At 42.6% G+C, this 17,609-nt stretch overlaps 1 protein-coding gene across 13 annotated transcripts in view; it reads right to left on the minus strand.

Moving 5' to 3' along the window:
* TLN2 (talin 2) overlaps positions 1 to 17,609 on the minus strand; it is a 383,956-nt gene that overhangs the window by 18,244 nt on the left and 348,103 nt on the right. For all 13 annotated transcript variants that reach the window (XM_090029605.1, XM_090029610.1, XM_090029613.1 and 10 more), the window contains 2 exons: positions 7,670 to 7,775; positions 3,253 to 3,377 (listed from right to left, as the gene is read on the minus strand). In XM_090029605.1, coding sequence (XP_089885731.1) covers positions 3,253 to 3,377; positions 7,670 to 7,775 — 231 coding nt within the window. The remainder of the gene's footprint in view (positions 1 to 3,252; positions 3,378 to 7,669; positions 7,776 to 17,609) is intronic.

Consider the following 17,609-nt stretch of genomic DNA (forward strand, 5'->3'; position numbering starts at 1 on the left):
GAGACAGGGCAGGACACTGTAGGAATATGTTTGATATATAGTTGGATTAAATAACAACCTAATATATCAAACATATCACACAGAGTCCTGCAGAAAAGGCATCCAGGTTTGATTCATCTTGGGGAAAAAAGAGGACAAAATTGCTGAAGGCTATTGGCAGGGAACTGTTATCAGCTACTAATGACACAACCCCTTGTCCTTGGGTTTGAAGGCAAATGCCTGCCTGGAGGCATCAAAAGTGCACAGACAGTAATACAGTGTACATACACCAATGCTACCTACTAATGTACCTAACCCACAGCATCATTTCCCTACAATTATTTTTTTTCCAAGTGTTAAACATTTTTTTCATTGATGAAATAAACAATTTTTCTTTTTTAAGAAGTATTTTGGGCAGTTACTTTGTACCAAGTGTTATTTTTATGCAACAAGGACATTGTTATATATTGTAACAGGAAAGGATGGGACCTGATACAAAAGGCAAACCCACCAGTAAGTATACACAGTCAGTATAAATGCATAATTATGCTGCAAAGGAAGCATAACTTGCTTAATGAACAGTTTAGCAGATCAATTTTTCTCCTTAAACATTACAAATAGAATATTAGGAGGGCTTGTGTTACTTGAAGGAGGAAGTAGTGTATCAAGGGATACTTTGGAGAATCTTCCTCAAAATAGTCACAAAAACACGTGCTCAAAAACAGGACAAATACTACTTAAACATCACTTGGGCATTGGGTTAATAATCTGACCATCTAAGAAGCATTTTTATTCATGAAGGGAACAACCTTTAAAAGGTGCCAGGTTCAGTCTGCTCTGTAACTGCATCCCTGTGATTCAACTCAGAAAGAATGAATATTGCACAATAACATGTGAACAGTAGTGTAAAGATCAATGCATTACCAGAGAATGTTCTCTGGAGTATGAATTATTCTCCTAAATTGGAAAGCAACTGCCCTATTCTATTCTTCTCAACATAGGAGAGGGCACATTTCTTTGGGGATATGATGGGGAACACAATAATAAGATATAGAGAACAGAATTAAAAGATTGAATAAAAAAAGGAACCAGAATTGGAAACTCACATATAAATAATAGAAGTCCTTTGGGTTTTACTGTTTCATCTTCATGATTAAGTTCATAAAAACTGGAATGCAGACAGTGTTAGAACTGGGAGGATTAAAACTAGACAAAAACTTCCCCTAAACTCCATCAGAGTGATGGAAGTTATCTAAACTACTGTACTTCAAGGCATAAAGAAAATTATTAACTTAACAGAAATGAAGAAGAAACTTTCCCTGCAGGCAGGATACTTTAATGACATATCCCAGTTTTTCTTGCAGGTAGTGATTACTGTCAGAGGTGCAATGCTGTTAGATGGACCACTGGTCTGATCCACTCCAGATATTTCTAAGTATCTGTATTTGGTACAACTGGCATAAGAAAACTGATGCCCTCAGTCTAAAATCAGGACCACGGGTTTGGGTGTCTTCCACATCCTAACACTGCCCGTAACCAGATTTAAGGGACAGATGCCTTACAGACAAAGAAGCCAAAAAGACTGGAACTTTAGAGATGGAAGTACCTAAAAAATGTTCTCCACTGAAGGTAATATCTGCTGATCTGAATTTAAATATGCCATTGGGATAGCACTGAGAAATTCATACTGACGTTGCCCATGTTTTTGCTGCTTTTTGGATGAACTGTGAATTGAACTATCCACTGTGGTCATTCCAACACCTTTCACCTGTATTACAGGTATTGTGAAAGGGAACAAACTGAATTACAAGGAAAAGACGTTTTATCCCCAGAAGAGTTAAAAACTATGAATATGCTTTGCACAAAATGACAAAGAAACAAAACAATAAAGCACAGGCAGACTGGATACTCAAATTAACATGTTAAATGAGGAGCAGATGTAGCATTTGTATTCATTGTAATATGACAATGACCACTGAAGTGGTTTAGATGTTAGCAGGAGAACTGTTTCAAGGTTACTAGGCAACTCAGAGATGCTATTGTGCAGTGATTGTGTAGAAAATGTGATAAAGGACTCATCCTATCCTCACAATCAGCCTGTATCCTCTGCCCTATAGAATCTCATTACAAAGGACCATCTTCTTTTGTAAAAAAATGAATGTACCAGTTACAAAAAAATGTAGAACAAAGAAAAGCATTGCTTTTCATGTGCTTATTTATTCTTATTACTCAAATAAAAGAGTACCCCAAAAGAAGACAACACCACTGCTCACCTAGTGAGGCAACCCAGGGCATCCATTTAATGTTTAGGTTCCTAAATGGCTGAAAAATACCATGCCACACTGAACACAGCACTCTGATGGTGGACGTTCTTAACAACCCAGTTTTTTTTAAAGACTTCATTTGTTTTATTTAGAACTAAATCTAGAAAGTCACTTAGTACAAGATGCAAAGGAGAGTTGCTTACTGAAGTTAATTATAAAACCACAGCATAATTTTGATCAAAAAAGGTCCAGTTCTAGCTCATACAATGATTTATTCCATCACCTGTCAAGTCTTCTGCTCTGTAAAGTATAACAATACCATGAGGTCCAGTGCCCTGAACTGTGCACACTGCTTCAGGTGACAGTAATAACCATCTATTCCCTCTTTGCCACATATGCAAATGGTTAATTCTCGTTTACTTCATATACTCAGGAGTATATCTGAAATATATGAGACTATTAACATATTCGTGGTGGACCTTGTCAAGTTACAGAAATGGGCATTTAACATTAAATAGAGAGTTTGAAAGGAGGTCTCATTTTGCCACAAGTCAAAAACTATGAGATCAGCTTATAAAAGACAGAACACCAGCCTCTTTCTTCCCTCTACCTTTCCCCAAACTTTCAGCCAGAATCTTCCCACAGAGCAATGCACAAACACTCAAGTATCAGAGAATGTGTCAGAAGCCATTTTGAGGAAAAATCTTTCATAAACAAATGTAATAAAAAGTTCTATTCCTAGAAATTTCCTTTCCTTTCCTTACATTTTCAAGTCTACTGCTCTCAAACCCACCACTTGAAAGAGCCATCAAGTTTCCTTTAATAATCATCTTAGTGCCTTAAGTCAAACCCAATGTGCTTGTCAGTTTTTTCATCTGACATCTGCTGAGAGTGATGTAAAGACTGACTGTTCATCCCAATATTTTAAACAGCAGTAATAGTGCAATGCCCTAGTTATTTGCATTTCTACTGTGTTTCCTTCAAAAAAATGTGCAAGATTAATACTCACCTTTGGCTTGGCCCTTGGTTTCAGCTGCTCTAACTTCTTTGCTGCAGCCTCAATTGATGCTGCAGCCCCCAGCAGCTCTGTCTCAGCAATGACAGTCGGGTCCTCTGGATCCACCCACTCTGTGCCTGAAATTAATACAGGGGAAGACAATGATTTCAGTGGCAATCTTAGCAGCCTTTTTGAGCTAATTCACTGTAACACTTCAAGACTAAGTGTCACACACACAGTGTGCGCAATATGGAGAGCCCATTTTAATACCATAATGGCATAAATACTATAATTTAAGGTGCTGACTGAAAAACTATGACAGAATGGTAACAGCATTGAGCAGCAATATTCTATTATACAAGTGACTTATTAAAAACTTATGAAAGGCAAAAACAGCTCTTAACAGTAGCTTCAAACATCATGCCCAATGGGAGTTGAATTATCCTGGCGACTAACCATGTGTAATCACGGATGTTACTAGAACAGGCTCTAGTGTACTTCCCCCAGTGGGAAGTTCTGCATGACTGGAATGTTAAAATTAGAGGAAATAGCTTGTTTAGGAAAGGTTGAGTGGTGCACTTCTGTCAAAAACGGTATTACTTTTCTGAGTCACTGACCAATCTGAAGAAAATACTTTGCATTCCTGTGAAGCAATGTCCTAACAGATGAAGGACAAAGTGGACTACTATCTGGTATCTGCTATGAACCACCAAACTGCAGCTGAGAGCAAGTCATCCTGCTCCCTGAGCACCTCTCTCTAACGTGTAGGGGAAAAAAATCTGCATTACTAATGTAACCTCATTCTGGGTGACGTGCTGGAAGTCTCATGCTGCCCACACTAACACATCCTCAGTTTTTTCTAAGTGTTAAAGGACAACTTCTTAAATTAGAAAGTACTGCATGCAACTTAAAGGATCAGACTCATTTTGATGGATAATTAGAAACCGATCAAAGAATTGAAAAATAGCATTATGTTATATACAGGGGATGACAACTTAATCATATTTGTTGTGTGAAAACAGAAAAAAGGTCAGACCAGTAGTATTGATAAACTCTGGTTTTAAAATGGCCAGTTCTGAAATAGCCAAAGCTGAAAACAATTAGATTAACTGGATGAGAAAAAGAATATAAACATAAAAATGTTATTGCTAATTGGAAACTTCTTAGAAATATTTATATCAAATGCTTAAAACACCATAATCTGAAATAGAAAAATGCAGAAACCTGACTGAGATAAAAAAAAAATCAGAAAAAAAAATTTAATTAAGGGAAAAAGTAAAGCTGATAATAATAAACACAAATCAAAGGTGAAGAAGTGTAGAAAATTGCTAAGATAAGCAAAAGGACACAGAAAAATCACTTTCTATTAGAGCTCAGGACAAAAAGGCAGAAGTTTTCAAAAAGTATATTAGAACATGAAGAACCCTAACAATAGTATTGGCTTATTAGTAAGTGGAGATGGTATAAAGCCAACTGAAAAGACAGCAGTTTTCAATACATATTTTAGTTCTGTTTGTGAAAAAAGCAGTTGTGTCACATGATGATGATAAAATACTTCTCATTCTAACTCACAAGGATGTTAAGGAGCAGCTAATAAAGTTAAATCTGCAGGTTTAAATAATTTCCTTCTGAGAGTTTTGGAAGAGTATTCCAGACCACAAATGATGATTTTCAATAAACCTTGGAACACCAGAACACTGGGAGAAAGCCAATGTTGCACCAACATTTAAACTAATAAATTGGACAATGTAAGGATAATAGGCCTTTCAGTGTAACACTGATTGTGAGCAAAATAATAGAACAGCTGATATATGACTCAGTTAATAAAGAATTAAAAGGGAGCGAGAAATGAATGTCAGTCAACGTGAATTTACTGAGAATGCATGTTGTCAAACTAACTTTGCAGCTTAGACTTCTGCAAGGCATTGGTCTTGCTGCCATATGACATTTTAAAATAATGCAAAATCAATATGGCACAAAATAAATGAATTATAAATTGGCTGATGTCACAAAATATAGTTGTAAATAGACAATCATCACCGAACATGCTTCTTCTTAGTTATGCCCTCTACAAATTGTTTCTTAACCTTACATTATTTTACATTTTTATTACAACCTGGGGAAAACCACGTAAAATACTAACAGAGTACACAGAGGAGACAAAGATTGACGGAGTGATAGATAATGTGGAGGACCGTTCACCTATACAGTGCAATCTAGACTGCACAGCAAGCCGGGTGAAAGCTGATAATTTGGGTCTGAGTATGACCATACTCAGTCATACATGTGGGAACAAAGAATGCTGGCCTTATTTATTGGATGGGGAACTCTCTTGGGAAGCAGCAACCCTGAAAAAGAAATTGAGGTCATAGTGAATAATTAGTTAAACAGAAGTTCCCAGCACAACTGTGTCCAAAAGGCATAAAATAATCCTTGGATATACAAACAAGGAATCTCAAGCAGGAGTGGGGATGGTTTTATTACATTTGCATTCTGCATCAGAAAGACCACTAAATGCTGTATCCAGTTCTGGTGTCCACAGTTCAAAAAGCCTACTGAAAAATTGTAAAGACTTCAAAGAAGAGTCACAAGAATAATTAAAGGACTAGAAGATGTGGCTCACAGTGATGGAGCTCCTAGGGTTTGTTCAGCTTAAAAAAAGGGAAAGGATAACTATGTCTTCAGAACAGAATCTTAACAGAAAGCTCTCTTCAATGTAGAAATAAGGTGGAAGTTTACAAAAGTAAATATGAGAAACCATTGGAACAACTCCAAAGTTTTGGGAAGATTGTCCATCCCTGGATATTTTCAAGATTGGACCTTTTCCTATGTCTTATAGTGGAAACAGGAATTTATAAATGGAAGCTCTGTGACCTGTATAATACAGCAGGTCGGATCAGATTATTATAATGGTCTTTTGCAGCTTTATAATCAGTGAATATCTGTAAAGGATTAAACAAAAATTAGAACAATTAAATGCCACACTTAGGACAGGGTAACCACATGAGTATAGTTTAGATACTGTTTACTGACAAGAATTGACTACACCTTTGCAACTGAACTGCACTAATGGAATAATCTCTTGGCCATAATATCAGAATATTTCTGTGCCTATTTGTCAGTTATGAAATGTTTGTTGAACTAGAATTTTCAATATGTTTTGTACCAAAATTTACTTTATCAAGTATAGAGTAATATCTCCCTATCTCAATAAGCAATTTTCCATGGATTTATAATTCTTCCCCCAGAATCTCATTCACCTTATTTACTATGCTCATTTAGTGAGAGTTATGGTCTTAGGAGTGTGTCCACATTGCTGCATGAAAATGTAGACAGTAAAATCAGTTGTAAATTCAATTAAGTGAAAAACATTTTAAATGCTGTTATTCTTCCATGACATATAACTGCAATACAAGAAGCCAGTCTAAACAATTAAATATGCTTTATATACAATGTCTTCACACACACACACAGAGATCACATCTTTCAAAAACACCCATTGCATTTTTGCTGCAATTTCTCTCTCTCATTCAAACCTTAATTTCTTTTTATTTCTTTGATTCACCACTGACATATCAGTCTTAATACAGTCAGGGGTTGCTGAAGGGTCCCTATGTTAGGGTTGTGCATGCTCTGGACACAGTGTTAGCATTAACATGGGAGAGTGGATGTGAACTCTAACGAGAAGGACCAATTGTCATCCTACTGATAAATTGTTGGGACTTGAATTATACTTTGCTTTCTGCTTTTGTGCCTTCTGAATAGTTCACACATAACTTGTGACTGATTTCATGAAAGGGAAAGCTTCTAGGGAGCCATAGAAAAGATATTAGAGAAATATCGTGACAGATTTTTGCAGACCACATACTGTAGCTGCATGGATTTGAAAGGTTTCTTTGCCTCTAAAAGGGAACCATTATCAGAAGGGGAGCATCAGCAGGTTATGCACAGCGGAACTGTTCTGGGAGTGCTGTACCTTTGTTAATTCCTAGCTTCCTATGCTTCATTACAGGAATAGTCTCTCACTAAAACATTTCATGGTGCCCTCTGGATAAAATCTTTACCAAGATGTCTATCAGCTCTGAGAAAACACAGCTTTTTGAGGGGACAAATACAGACTCTGGCAGTCTTGTCCCATCATTGGATCTGACTGCAGTTCCCTGAGGTCCAAGAGTGCTAGGTTTCAGGTTATGTTAAAGAATTATTATGCAGGGTTATTTGCTGGTGATGATAATACTTGTGATCATTATACAATCCAGTGCTGAAGAACAGAAGCTCAATGGAAAATGGTTTGAACTTAAGCTCCATCAGGACGTTTAAGGCTTGGCAAAGGGCAAGATTTTTAAATACTAAAACCAAATTATGAAAAAATGTAGGTAATATTTATGTCTCTTGATGCCTCTGGAATGCACAGGTTGTCAAAACTCACCTTTCATTGCTTCTGCTGATTGGATAAGCTCTGTAACAGCAGCAGCAACCCGTTTTGAGAAGGCAGCCAACTGATGCTTCAGATCTGGGGTTGGTTTCTGAAGAATCTATAAGATACAAATTAATTATAAATTACAGGATTCAATTCTGCAGAGAATCCAAGCTCAGGTTCTGTACAAGTGCTGCATGTGCACATATGTGAAAGTCTAATGCAAAGCTAAGGAAAAGAGTCTACAGAAAAACCCAACTTTTAAAATAAAAGTCCAATCTAAATGGCTGTTAGATTGTATAAGCCTACACCAGAAAAATAATACTGCCTGATATTATGAAGTTATGTATGGAGGTTCTCAAACCTGACACACGTGCAACTGCTTCATTATTATTAATAAAGAACGATTTCCCTAATTAAAGGGTAAATAAGGTAAAGACATCCTTCCATATTTTCATTTTGGAAACATGTATAGCAAGAATGGAAAAATAATGTTTTCAACTACCACTATTGTCATTGTTCTTCCAATTATCATTGTTACGAAGATTCACCACCATTCAATCTTTCTCTTCTTCTTTTGGTCTGCTGAATAATATTTTAACACTACACTACCCATTACTTCAGGAGTGCAGCAGGCAGATACACTGGGAGATAAAAAAGAACAGCAAAACAAAAATCACATCAGAAAGCAAGGTTTGGGAAAATGACATTAATTTTTACTAGAATGGCTAGCAGAGGTTATAAGCAGGCAAAAAAAATTAAGTACTCCAGTATCCAGAGTACTGCTTTCAGTTTTGGGTCCTGGACTTCAATGAAGTTGTGGACAAATTAGAAAGAGTCCATTACAGAGCAACAAAAATGGTTATAAGCCTGGAAAAAAAACCTGTAAGGGAAGGCTAAAAGATCTAAGATTGTTTAGTCTGTAGGGCTAGGAACACAAGTTACATATAAACCAATTTAAGTGATCAGAAACTGGTTTAAACCTGTAACTAAACCTAAGTTTAGGGCACATAAACTAGTTGCAAAATGGCCAAAACTGGTTTAAGATAAACCTGGTTGGATGCAGAATAAGACTTAACTGATTTGGGTCAAACTGGTTTATGGAACTTCTGTCCCAGACCCCTTCCTTGTTCGAGTTAAATCAGAGTCCCCCAGCATCCCAATATGCTTTTCAGCCCTGGGCTCGGCTGTGGGCTCCAGAGAACAGGGCTGGCTCCACCCCTCCCCTCCCCTCCTTAGTCAGAGCTCTGGCTGGCTGAGAAGGAGGTGGAGACTGTAGCTGGTATCTTCCTGGCAAGGGCACAGCAGCATCTGTCTGACTCCCTCCCCCCACCCTCGCCTCCCAATGCCACTCACTGCTCAAGCAGGGATCCCCGCCCCACCCTCTCCCCTCTCCCACAGCAAAGACCCCAGCAGCATGGCGCCCAGCCGACACCTGGTCACAGTCACACCATCCCCATGCTAGCTAATGCTGATAGGTGTCTCTGTGTGTCTTCAATTTTACTGGAATAAAGGCAGACAGAACAGTGTCTGCATAAGGCTTTTTGGAATAAATCAGCAGATCAGCTGGTAATGTCCCTCCATTCTTCCTTGCAAATGCCTTGCAAAAAGCCATTCAAGAAGAGTTTGAACTAATGAGAGAGGGGCTTTTGTTTCCTTGATGGGTTGATAAAGCTTGGTATTCTTATAAGCTCCCTGCTGGCTTGATTCAAAGCCTGCAATCTATCAGTGCTCAACAGGGGACAGAGAGAAGTGTGAGAAATGACCTGGTTTGCAGTGCGTGGGACCTGTGAGTACTGTCAGTTTGCTGCAGACAGTATGAAGAAGCAGGAAGATGGAGATCAAAAACCTTAGTGCCATCAACAGATGCATGAAGTTCAAACAAACAGGCCTCCCTGTCCCCTCCCCCCCTTGCCTCAGAGTGCTAGCTGGGGGCTAAAAACACTCTCTGCCCCTTGAAGGGCAAGCAGGGGAAAAGCCTGGTGAGGGCTGCTTCTCCTACTCCCTTCAGACGCACCCTGGCTGTGGATGGTAGAGGCCAGGGTTGGGGCTTAAACCTCTCTCTAAGGGGCCTGGCCATGCCCCCTTCAGCTCAGCATCCTGGAAGGGAAGGGAGGGCTCACTCTAGCACCCCATCCCCCTGCCTCTGGCCTGAGCCATTGCAGGCATGTGCCTGAACTTCCTGACTCAAATGTGAACATCTATCCACTTGGAAATCAGTTCAATCTCTGCAGGTCAGACTAACCTGCAATGACTGAATCAATTCAGACTTGTTTTTTTTTAAATGTTTGTCCCTAGCCTAGAAGACTGGGGGTGGGGGTATATTTTTATAACAGTCTTCAAATACCTGAAGGGTTGTTATATGGAGGATGGAGACAGACTATAGAACTAGGTGCAGATCTCAAATTGCAGCCGGGGAAATAAAGTTGAATATTATGGAACTTCCTCACTATGTAGGTGGTTAAGCACTGAAACAGGATATATAGAGAGGTTGTGGGATTCCCACTCTTGGGCATTTTTAAGAGCAGGTAAGACAGACGCGTGACCAGGATGGTTTAATCAGGGATGATCTTGCATTCAAAGCAGGAGAGAGGACCAGATGACCTCTAGAGCTAAGTACAGGTATTCAAAAAGCTCAAGGAGAAATCTAAATTATGTGGTTTACTTTAAGTGGCATAGTTCAGATCAGTAGTGAACAAAACACACATTCAGCCTTGGGGGATAGGAGGGGGAGGGCCAATCTTAGACCACATTCTGCCATTTTAAAGTCAGTCTATGCATGCCAAACTTCTGTTCTGTTACAGGCACAGACTGGTTTTGGACGTTGAACCTCTGTTCTGTTAGAGATATAGACTGGTTTCTAAGCACTTACACTGGTAAAAGTATGTTGTTTGTACCTGGCTTAAAAGTCCCTTCCAACCCTACTATTCTGTAAGTTATTTGGAAAAAATAATTCAGTACTAGGAACACAAGAATGGTGGAATGAATTTGCAGGAAAAAGCAAGTGAACTTTTTGGGACTGAGGAAAACTGCTATGGTAACTTTTACTCGTAAGTCCTCTTTTGGAATCCATCCTGACTTAACAGGAGATAAGACTGTAAGTTTTACTGGTGGAAGTGAGGCCTCTAGTGTCACACTTATGGCATGCTAGGCTCTGACTAATGAATTATCCATGTCCTGAGCATGATCTAGTGATCTTCTCACTTCACACTGGAAAAGGATACAAGTGGTACCTAAAGGTCTTCTCTTGTCTCAAATTATATCATTGTTTCAGAGCAAATCTTAACTGTGTAAGAAAATGTGCTTTCCAAAGCAAAGCAGAAGTAATTGTTCATATAGAGATAGTGCTGCATCTGAAACACTGAAACTCACAGTGTGCATTTCAGTTCTTCATCAAAAGATAGCATTGTAATTTCAAAGTCAGTCCAGTCAGTCTTCCAAAAGCTTGTAAGTTACTTGAGGCAATGATCATATCTTCTGCTTGCTCAGTGAAGCATCTACTATACTTTCAGGTGGTACAAAAAAGTGAATGTTTCTGGGAGACTGGAGAAGTCCCTAGAGAGTACAGATTATGAGGGCTTTGAAAAGCGATGGCTCTGATGTGGGGCATCCTTGTATTGACAATGCCCTCATAAAACTCACTAATAAGTATTTAAGGGAAATTTGACAGTGCAATTCTTCTTTGCTTCATTAGCTCACAGGTATGAGAAACTCCCAATATAATCTTGATACCTAGACGTACTCTGCTTTCCTCCTAGCAAATGATTTCTGTAACATTGGCTAGCTACGCAGTAAAAAAAACCCCCGCACACCAAATGTAGAAATGGAGTGCATTTCTTTACTAATTACTAAGACAGAGACATCCAGGTTGTATTTAACTATCACATGAATTATGGACTTCCAAGGAGCCTAAGGTTGAAGCGTCCTGTTTCCATAGTAAATATAAGAACATGAATCTTCAATAGCTAAGCAAGCTGCTGCAATATTAACAAAATGAATACCTTTTGCAACAATGGTGATTATAACCACAGCTTGCCTATTTGAGACTCCTTCAACACAGCAGATTAGCATTGTATCTTTCAGAGCTAACCTTCCCACACAGCTAAAATTTCCAAAAATACATACGGCGTGATCCTGACTGCAGCAAAGCACTGTTTTCTGCTGCAGAAACAGATTGTGACATCAGTTCTACCCCTGAAGATGGCAACAAGGTGCAATTAAATGAGTGGGTGCAAATATGTTTTCAAGCTACCCTTTTCTAAGTTAATTTAGCACTCACAACAGGTATTAGAAGCTGGAGTCTTGTATTTGCCATAGTAGAGACACAGCACAAAAATAACAGTGGAGGATTCATACATGCCAGTCTGCCTCAAGACACACATGGAGAAGCCACCTGAAGGTGCAAGCAAGTAGTTCAGTCTTTGACCTTCTCAAGAGGTACCGATTAATACTAAGAATAGGGACATGACACATTTACTAGGTAATAAAAGTAGAGTGGGCAAACTGCTTGTCAAGAGTGATGGGGACAGAGCCCCGCCAGCCATTATCCTGCACTGCCACCGCCTCCCAGGAGCAGGCGGGGGGGGGGGGGGGGGGGGGGGGGGGGAGCTTGCTCTGCTGTCCCCTCCGTCAGCACCCCATGCTGCTGCTGCCTCCAGTGCCGCTGGCCTTGCCCCCCTCCCCCAGCCCTGCTCCTTTGAGGCAGCGGAACACCGCCATGATGGTAGGGATGGAGCAGGGGGGTAAGGCTAGTGCTGTTGGCTTTGTCCCCCCACCCCCGCTCCATCCCCTGCATCCCTGCCATCATTACAGTGTTCTGCACTCTGATTGGTTGTTCAACTAACCAATCAGAGTGCTCCAAGAGCATTATGGACAGACAGACAGACAGATGGACTAAGGTCTTTATTATATAAGAATCATTGTAATCCAAGGTAAAGCAGTAACTTTACTGAAAGGAAAAGTGACTGTGTGGAATGTGTCCTATCTATTCCCTTAGCCAATTTCCTCCTGTAATAGCCATTTGGCTCTATGAAAACTAGCTATTCAGTACCCAGAGGCCAAGCCAGTGACTACTGCAGGCAGCAAACTGGGGAGGGCTGGTCACAGGCTACAACACCTTATTGTACAGTAAAAGCTCACTTTCCAGTAATCATATTGCATACCTGCATTCAAAATTGCGTGTAAACATTCACTGGAAAGTGAGACGAGACTTCATAATTTTAAGTCAGTTAGCAACTCATTTGACTGCAACATTTAGGATCTTACTGTGGTCCAAAGGATCTTCAAAGCTTCTTGCTTGTACAGAGCAACCAAGTCAGTTCCGTGCTTTTTACATTATGTAGTTCCTTCACAGAGTAAGCTGTTGGGTAGATACAATCCTGTCTATGGCACTGACTAAACCTTGCATCTGCACAGAGGTGGGTAGCTAGAAGGGGTCTGTCTCAAAGTTCACAGACCTATATAAATGACCTTTCCACAGCCATCAAGGATCACAGGACTTTTTAAGCAATTACATCAGAAACCACTGATGGACTAACTGGCAGATTTGTCTGATCCTAATTAATCTCTACACTATTAGATAGCAAATTAATAAAATGATCTTAAAACCAGATTAACAGTGATCTGGAAGTGTGTGGACTCTAGCCAACTCTAAACTTGCCTTTCCACCACCTTTTGAATAATTCTATCCAAAAAAAGCAGATTTGAGGCAGGGTACTAATTAGTAAAGATCTGTCTACATCATGTGAATGTTCAATTAAAGAAGCAAACAAACCCAAACCCTGCAAAATCAGGTGGTCTCCGCCTGCTCTGTGCTACAACTCCAACCCATTAGAATTTTAGGGGCAGTTTATCCAGGGGAAGAACTTAAGATCTTACATTGACCTCTGCTAGCCATACAAGCAGTGAATGGACCATTGCAGAACTCCTCTGAAAGTGATCCTTCTTGCATGTGCTAAGGTGTCCAGAGTTTGTTTCACAGTACTGGAATGCAATGCTTTTTGCAAAAAGAACATATAAAAGCAACCAGTGAAAACAATGAAAATGGTGAAGTTACATAGCAATCTGCATAAAATATATTCTCTCTCGTGTGTGTGTGTGTGTGTGTGTGTGTGTGTGTGTGTGTGTGTGTGTGTGTGTGTGTGTGTGTGTGTGTGTGTGTCCTTGGAACCTACAACTTCTCTACTGTATGGTTTGAGTTAATTTTTAAAGCCAGTTACCACTTTTGGGGAATTTTTCCTGGGCAGATATGTTACAGAGAAGGAAGACTGTCCAAGAAGGTGAAATAGAAGGGGGAAGGGAGGAGGCAAAGGATAAGGAATAAAAACTAGCACAGTTTGATTAGTCTTTGCTGTGTTATGTTATACAATGTTGAGACAGATGTGGCAATGTTCAGGAGTGGATCAAATATACCAAAAGATCTCTCCTTCCCCATCCCCACAATACTTCTGCACTAAAAATATGCTAGACTCCTAAATGTAAATTATTCCCTGCTTTGAAAGTTCTAGTAATGAAATCTAACAAGTTTAATTTGTCTTGCACCATTTTTCTTGCTAGTGATGAGCCTTAACACAATTGTACCTCTATTTCTATTTTCTTAACACATTGTCATAAATTTAATTTAACTGGACCTGATACAATAATCATTTAAACCTGGTTTTGCACTTTTTTGACCTGTGGTAACTAGCTTAAATGTGTAGCAAACCACCTGAACAGAAGTTTCTCAGAGGCAGCTTCAAAATCAACATGAAAACAAATTTTTAAAAAACTTTTGATCTTGTTGCACACTGGGTTCTATACATTCATCAAACCAACAAAGGAACAATAATCAGTACACATAAACCAGTTTCAAAATGGCTGAAACTGGTTTAAGATAAACCTGGTTGAATGTAGTATCAGACTTAACTGATTTGGGTCAAACCGGTTTCTGCAATGTCTGTCCCAGACCCCTTCCTGGTTTAAATTAAACCAGACTCCCCCAGCATTCCAGATGCTTTGCAGCTGGGCTGGGCTAAGCTGTGCTCTCTGCCCCAAAGAGCAGGCTAGCCCCACCCCTCTTCTCCCTAGACAGGGCTCCGGAGGGAGACTGAAGGCACAGCTAGCTTCTCTGCTCTGCTGGCTGCTCAAGCAGGGATTCCCCCTCCCTCTCATCTCCCACAGCACAGACCCCAACCCCAGGGACCCTAGGCATGTGGTATGCTAGTTAATGCTGAGAGGTTAATTTCACTGGGTCAGGCAGACAGAACGGTGTCCACTTAGATCGGGGTGGGCAATTATTTCAGGCGGAGGGCCGCTTACCCAGTTTTGGCAAGCTGTTGAGGGCTGCATGGGTAGCCCCGCCCCTTGACAGGTGCCCTGCCCCCTGGTCACCATCTTGGGCCAATGTCTCAGGACCAGCACCGCAGAGCAGGATACAGGTTAGCAGGTGTTTGTGGAACTGGGCTGGGCTGCACCAGCAGTGAAAGGGGGAGCTGGCCTAGCTCCATAGAGCCCCTGCCGGCCGGGACCCTGTACTCCTGCCACCCTGTTCTGGGCCCTGCTGGTGCCTGGCCCCAGGACACTAGTGTGGGCCCTGTGCACCCGCTCACTCCCAGTGCCCCCCAGCCCTGCGGTACAGGTGGGGGGCAGTGTGCAGCCCTGATGCTGTGCTCACCAGCAGGTAACAAGCCGGTGCTGAGGGTGGCCCCTTGCCTGCCCTGTGGCCCATGCTTCCTGCTGCAGCCCCTCGTAGCCCATGCGGGACTGTCCTGAGCAGGCACAGGCACCCCCACACGGGCTGCGAGTGGCTGTGGCGTGGGGCACCGGCCATGGGGTAGGCATGGGGCTGCTTTTCCCCACACTCTGCACCAGCTTGTAACCCACCTCTGCTGCCAGCCTTGGTGCTGCCCTGGCTCCAGGCTTGCCTGTCGGGGCTGAGCTGTGGTGGCTGCAGCTGCGGCCTCACTGCTTGCCATGTTGGGGAGTGTTTGCCACCATCGCCTCTTGGCTGCCCAGCGTGTGATTTCCGGAAGGGCAGCAGCACCAAACACTGCCTAGTGCAACCAGCCAGGGGGCTGCAGCTGCTGCCACCGCGGCACAGCTCCATTGGGCGAGTCCAGAGCTGGCATGGGGCCCAGGCTGGCAGCAGGGACAGGTTACAAGCTGGTGCTGAGTGCAGGGGAAAAGCAGCACCTTGCCCTCCCTGTGGCCAATGCCCCACGCAGCAGCCACTTGCAGCCCACATGGGGCTGCCTGTGCCTGCTCAGGACAGCCCCACACAGGCTGCGAGCGACTGCAGCAGGGGGCGCTGGACACGGGGCAGGGGAGGGGCCACTTTTCCCCATGCTCAGCACCAGTTCATTCCCTGCTGGCGAGGTGGGGGTCAGGGCTGCATGCTGCCCCCCACCTATACTGTGGGGTTGGAGGTGCACTGGGAGTGAGCAGGTGCGTGAGTCAGCGGGAGCATGGGGCCCACACTGGTGTCCTGGGGCCAGCACTGGCGGGGCCCAGAGCAGGGCGGCAGGAGTACAGGGTCCCTGCTGGCAGGGGCTCTATGGAGCCTGGCCAACTCCCCCCTCTCCCACTTACCTTTGCTTCCGGTGCAGGGCAGCCACGTGGTCCCTTGCTGGGGCTTCTGGCTGAAGGGGTGGGCCCTGCTGTTGTGGAAGGTTGTTGGACTTAGCCTGGATCCTACTGTCCTGGGTTTCTGTTATTTTTTTTACAGGAACCAAGGACAGATCAATATTAATTTTCTAAATTTTTTAGGGGCCCTGCGGGCCGGATAGAATGGCCTCACAGGATGGTTCCAGCCTGCATTCCATATTTTGCCCACCCCTGGCTTAGACCTTTTGGGTGATAATTAACAGGTCAGTTGGTAATGTCCCTCTGTTCCTTCCTTGGAAAAAGCTGTTTAAGAAGAGCTTGAACTAATGAGAGAGGCTTTTGTTTTGCTGATGGGCTGATGACAGTGGTTTTATCAGCCCCCCTGCTGGTTTGCAGCCCTGTCAGATTTGCAGACAGGGAGAGGGAGATTGAGAAGCTCAGTATCATCAAGATGCACGCACTGCACACCCAACTTTGCCTCAGAGTGCTAGCTGGGGTCTGGCAACACTTCCGCCCCTTGAGCAGCGAACGGGGAAAAGCCTAAGATGGTGCAGGCCAGGGTGGGGGTTTAAATCCCTCCCCAATCAGAGTGTCCTGCTGGGACCTAGCCTTGCCACCCCTCAGCTCAGCACTGTAGATGGGAAGGGAGGGCTGCTCTAGCACCCCCCAACTTGTAGCCTGAGCCAATGCAGACATGTGCCTGCATTTCTGGAATTAAATCAGTACAAGCTTTGCAGGTTAGACTAACCTCCAAAGATTGAATCAATTCAGGCTCAGGCTTTTTGAATGTCTGTCCCTAGCCTAGAAGTGCTTCATGAGTTGGTGCTGGAGGGGGATTGGGGGCTTATTTTGCTGATACTAAGGGATGATACAGACAAGCATGCAAATGTAATGTTCTCCTAACAAGCCTTACAAGCCTACTGGTCTGTCATTGATGTGTACTCTAGTGCATCAGGCTAGAAGGGAGAGCCAGTAGGGATGTGAAAGGTTAAATGATTAACCAATAAGTGCAGTGATAACCGGTTAGCTTGCCGGTTATCCTCTAGCTCAGGGCCCATGCAGTCTGGGGGGGGGGAGAGGGGGGGATGCCACTCAGTGCCCGAACAGGAATCAGAAGGCAGCAGGGCAAGCAGGAGGGAGGGAGGAGCGAGGAGGGGTGTGGGGACTTGGACCCATAGCCTAAGAGGAAAACAGGGAGCAGTCTAATGACTACTCAGTTAAGCAATTAGCTGCTTTGTTCACAGGTTCTCCCTCCCTCTCAGCCCAGGGCTTCATATGGGCTGTGTCGTCTGGCTGGGTTTGCCTCCTTCCTGCGCCCTCCCAGTCAAAGGGCCCTGGGAACTGGGAACAACAGCTGTGTCTGAGCTGCTGT

The sequence above is a fragment of the Crocodylus siamensis genome, chromosome 15 (genome assembly GCF_052110815.1).
Source record: "Crocodylus siamensis isolate JL-2025a chromosome 15, ASM5211081v1, whole genome shotgun sequence".
NCBI classification, from domain to species: domain Eukaryota; kingdom Metazoa; phylum Chordata; order Crocodylia; family Crocodylidae; genus Crocodylus; species Crocodylus siamensis.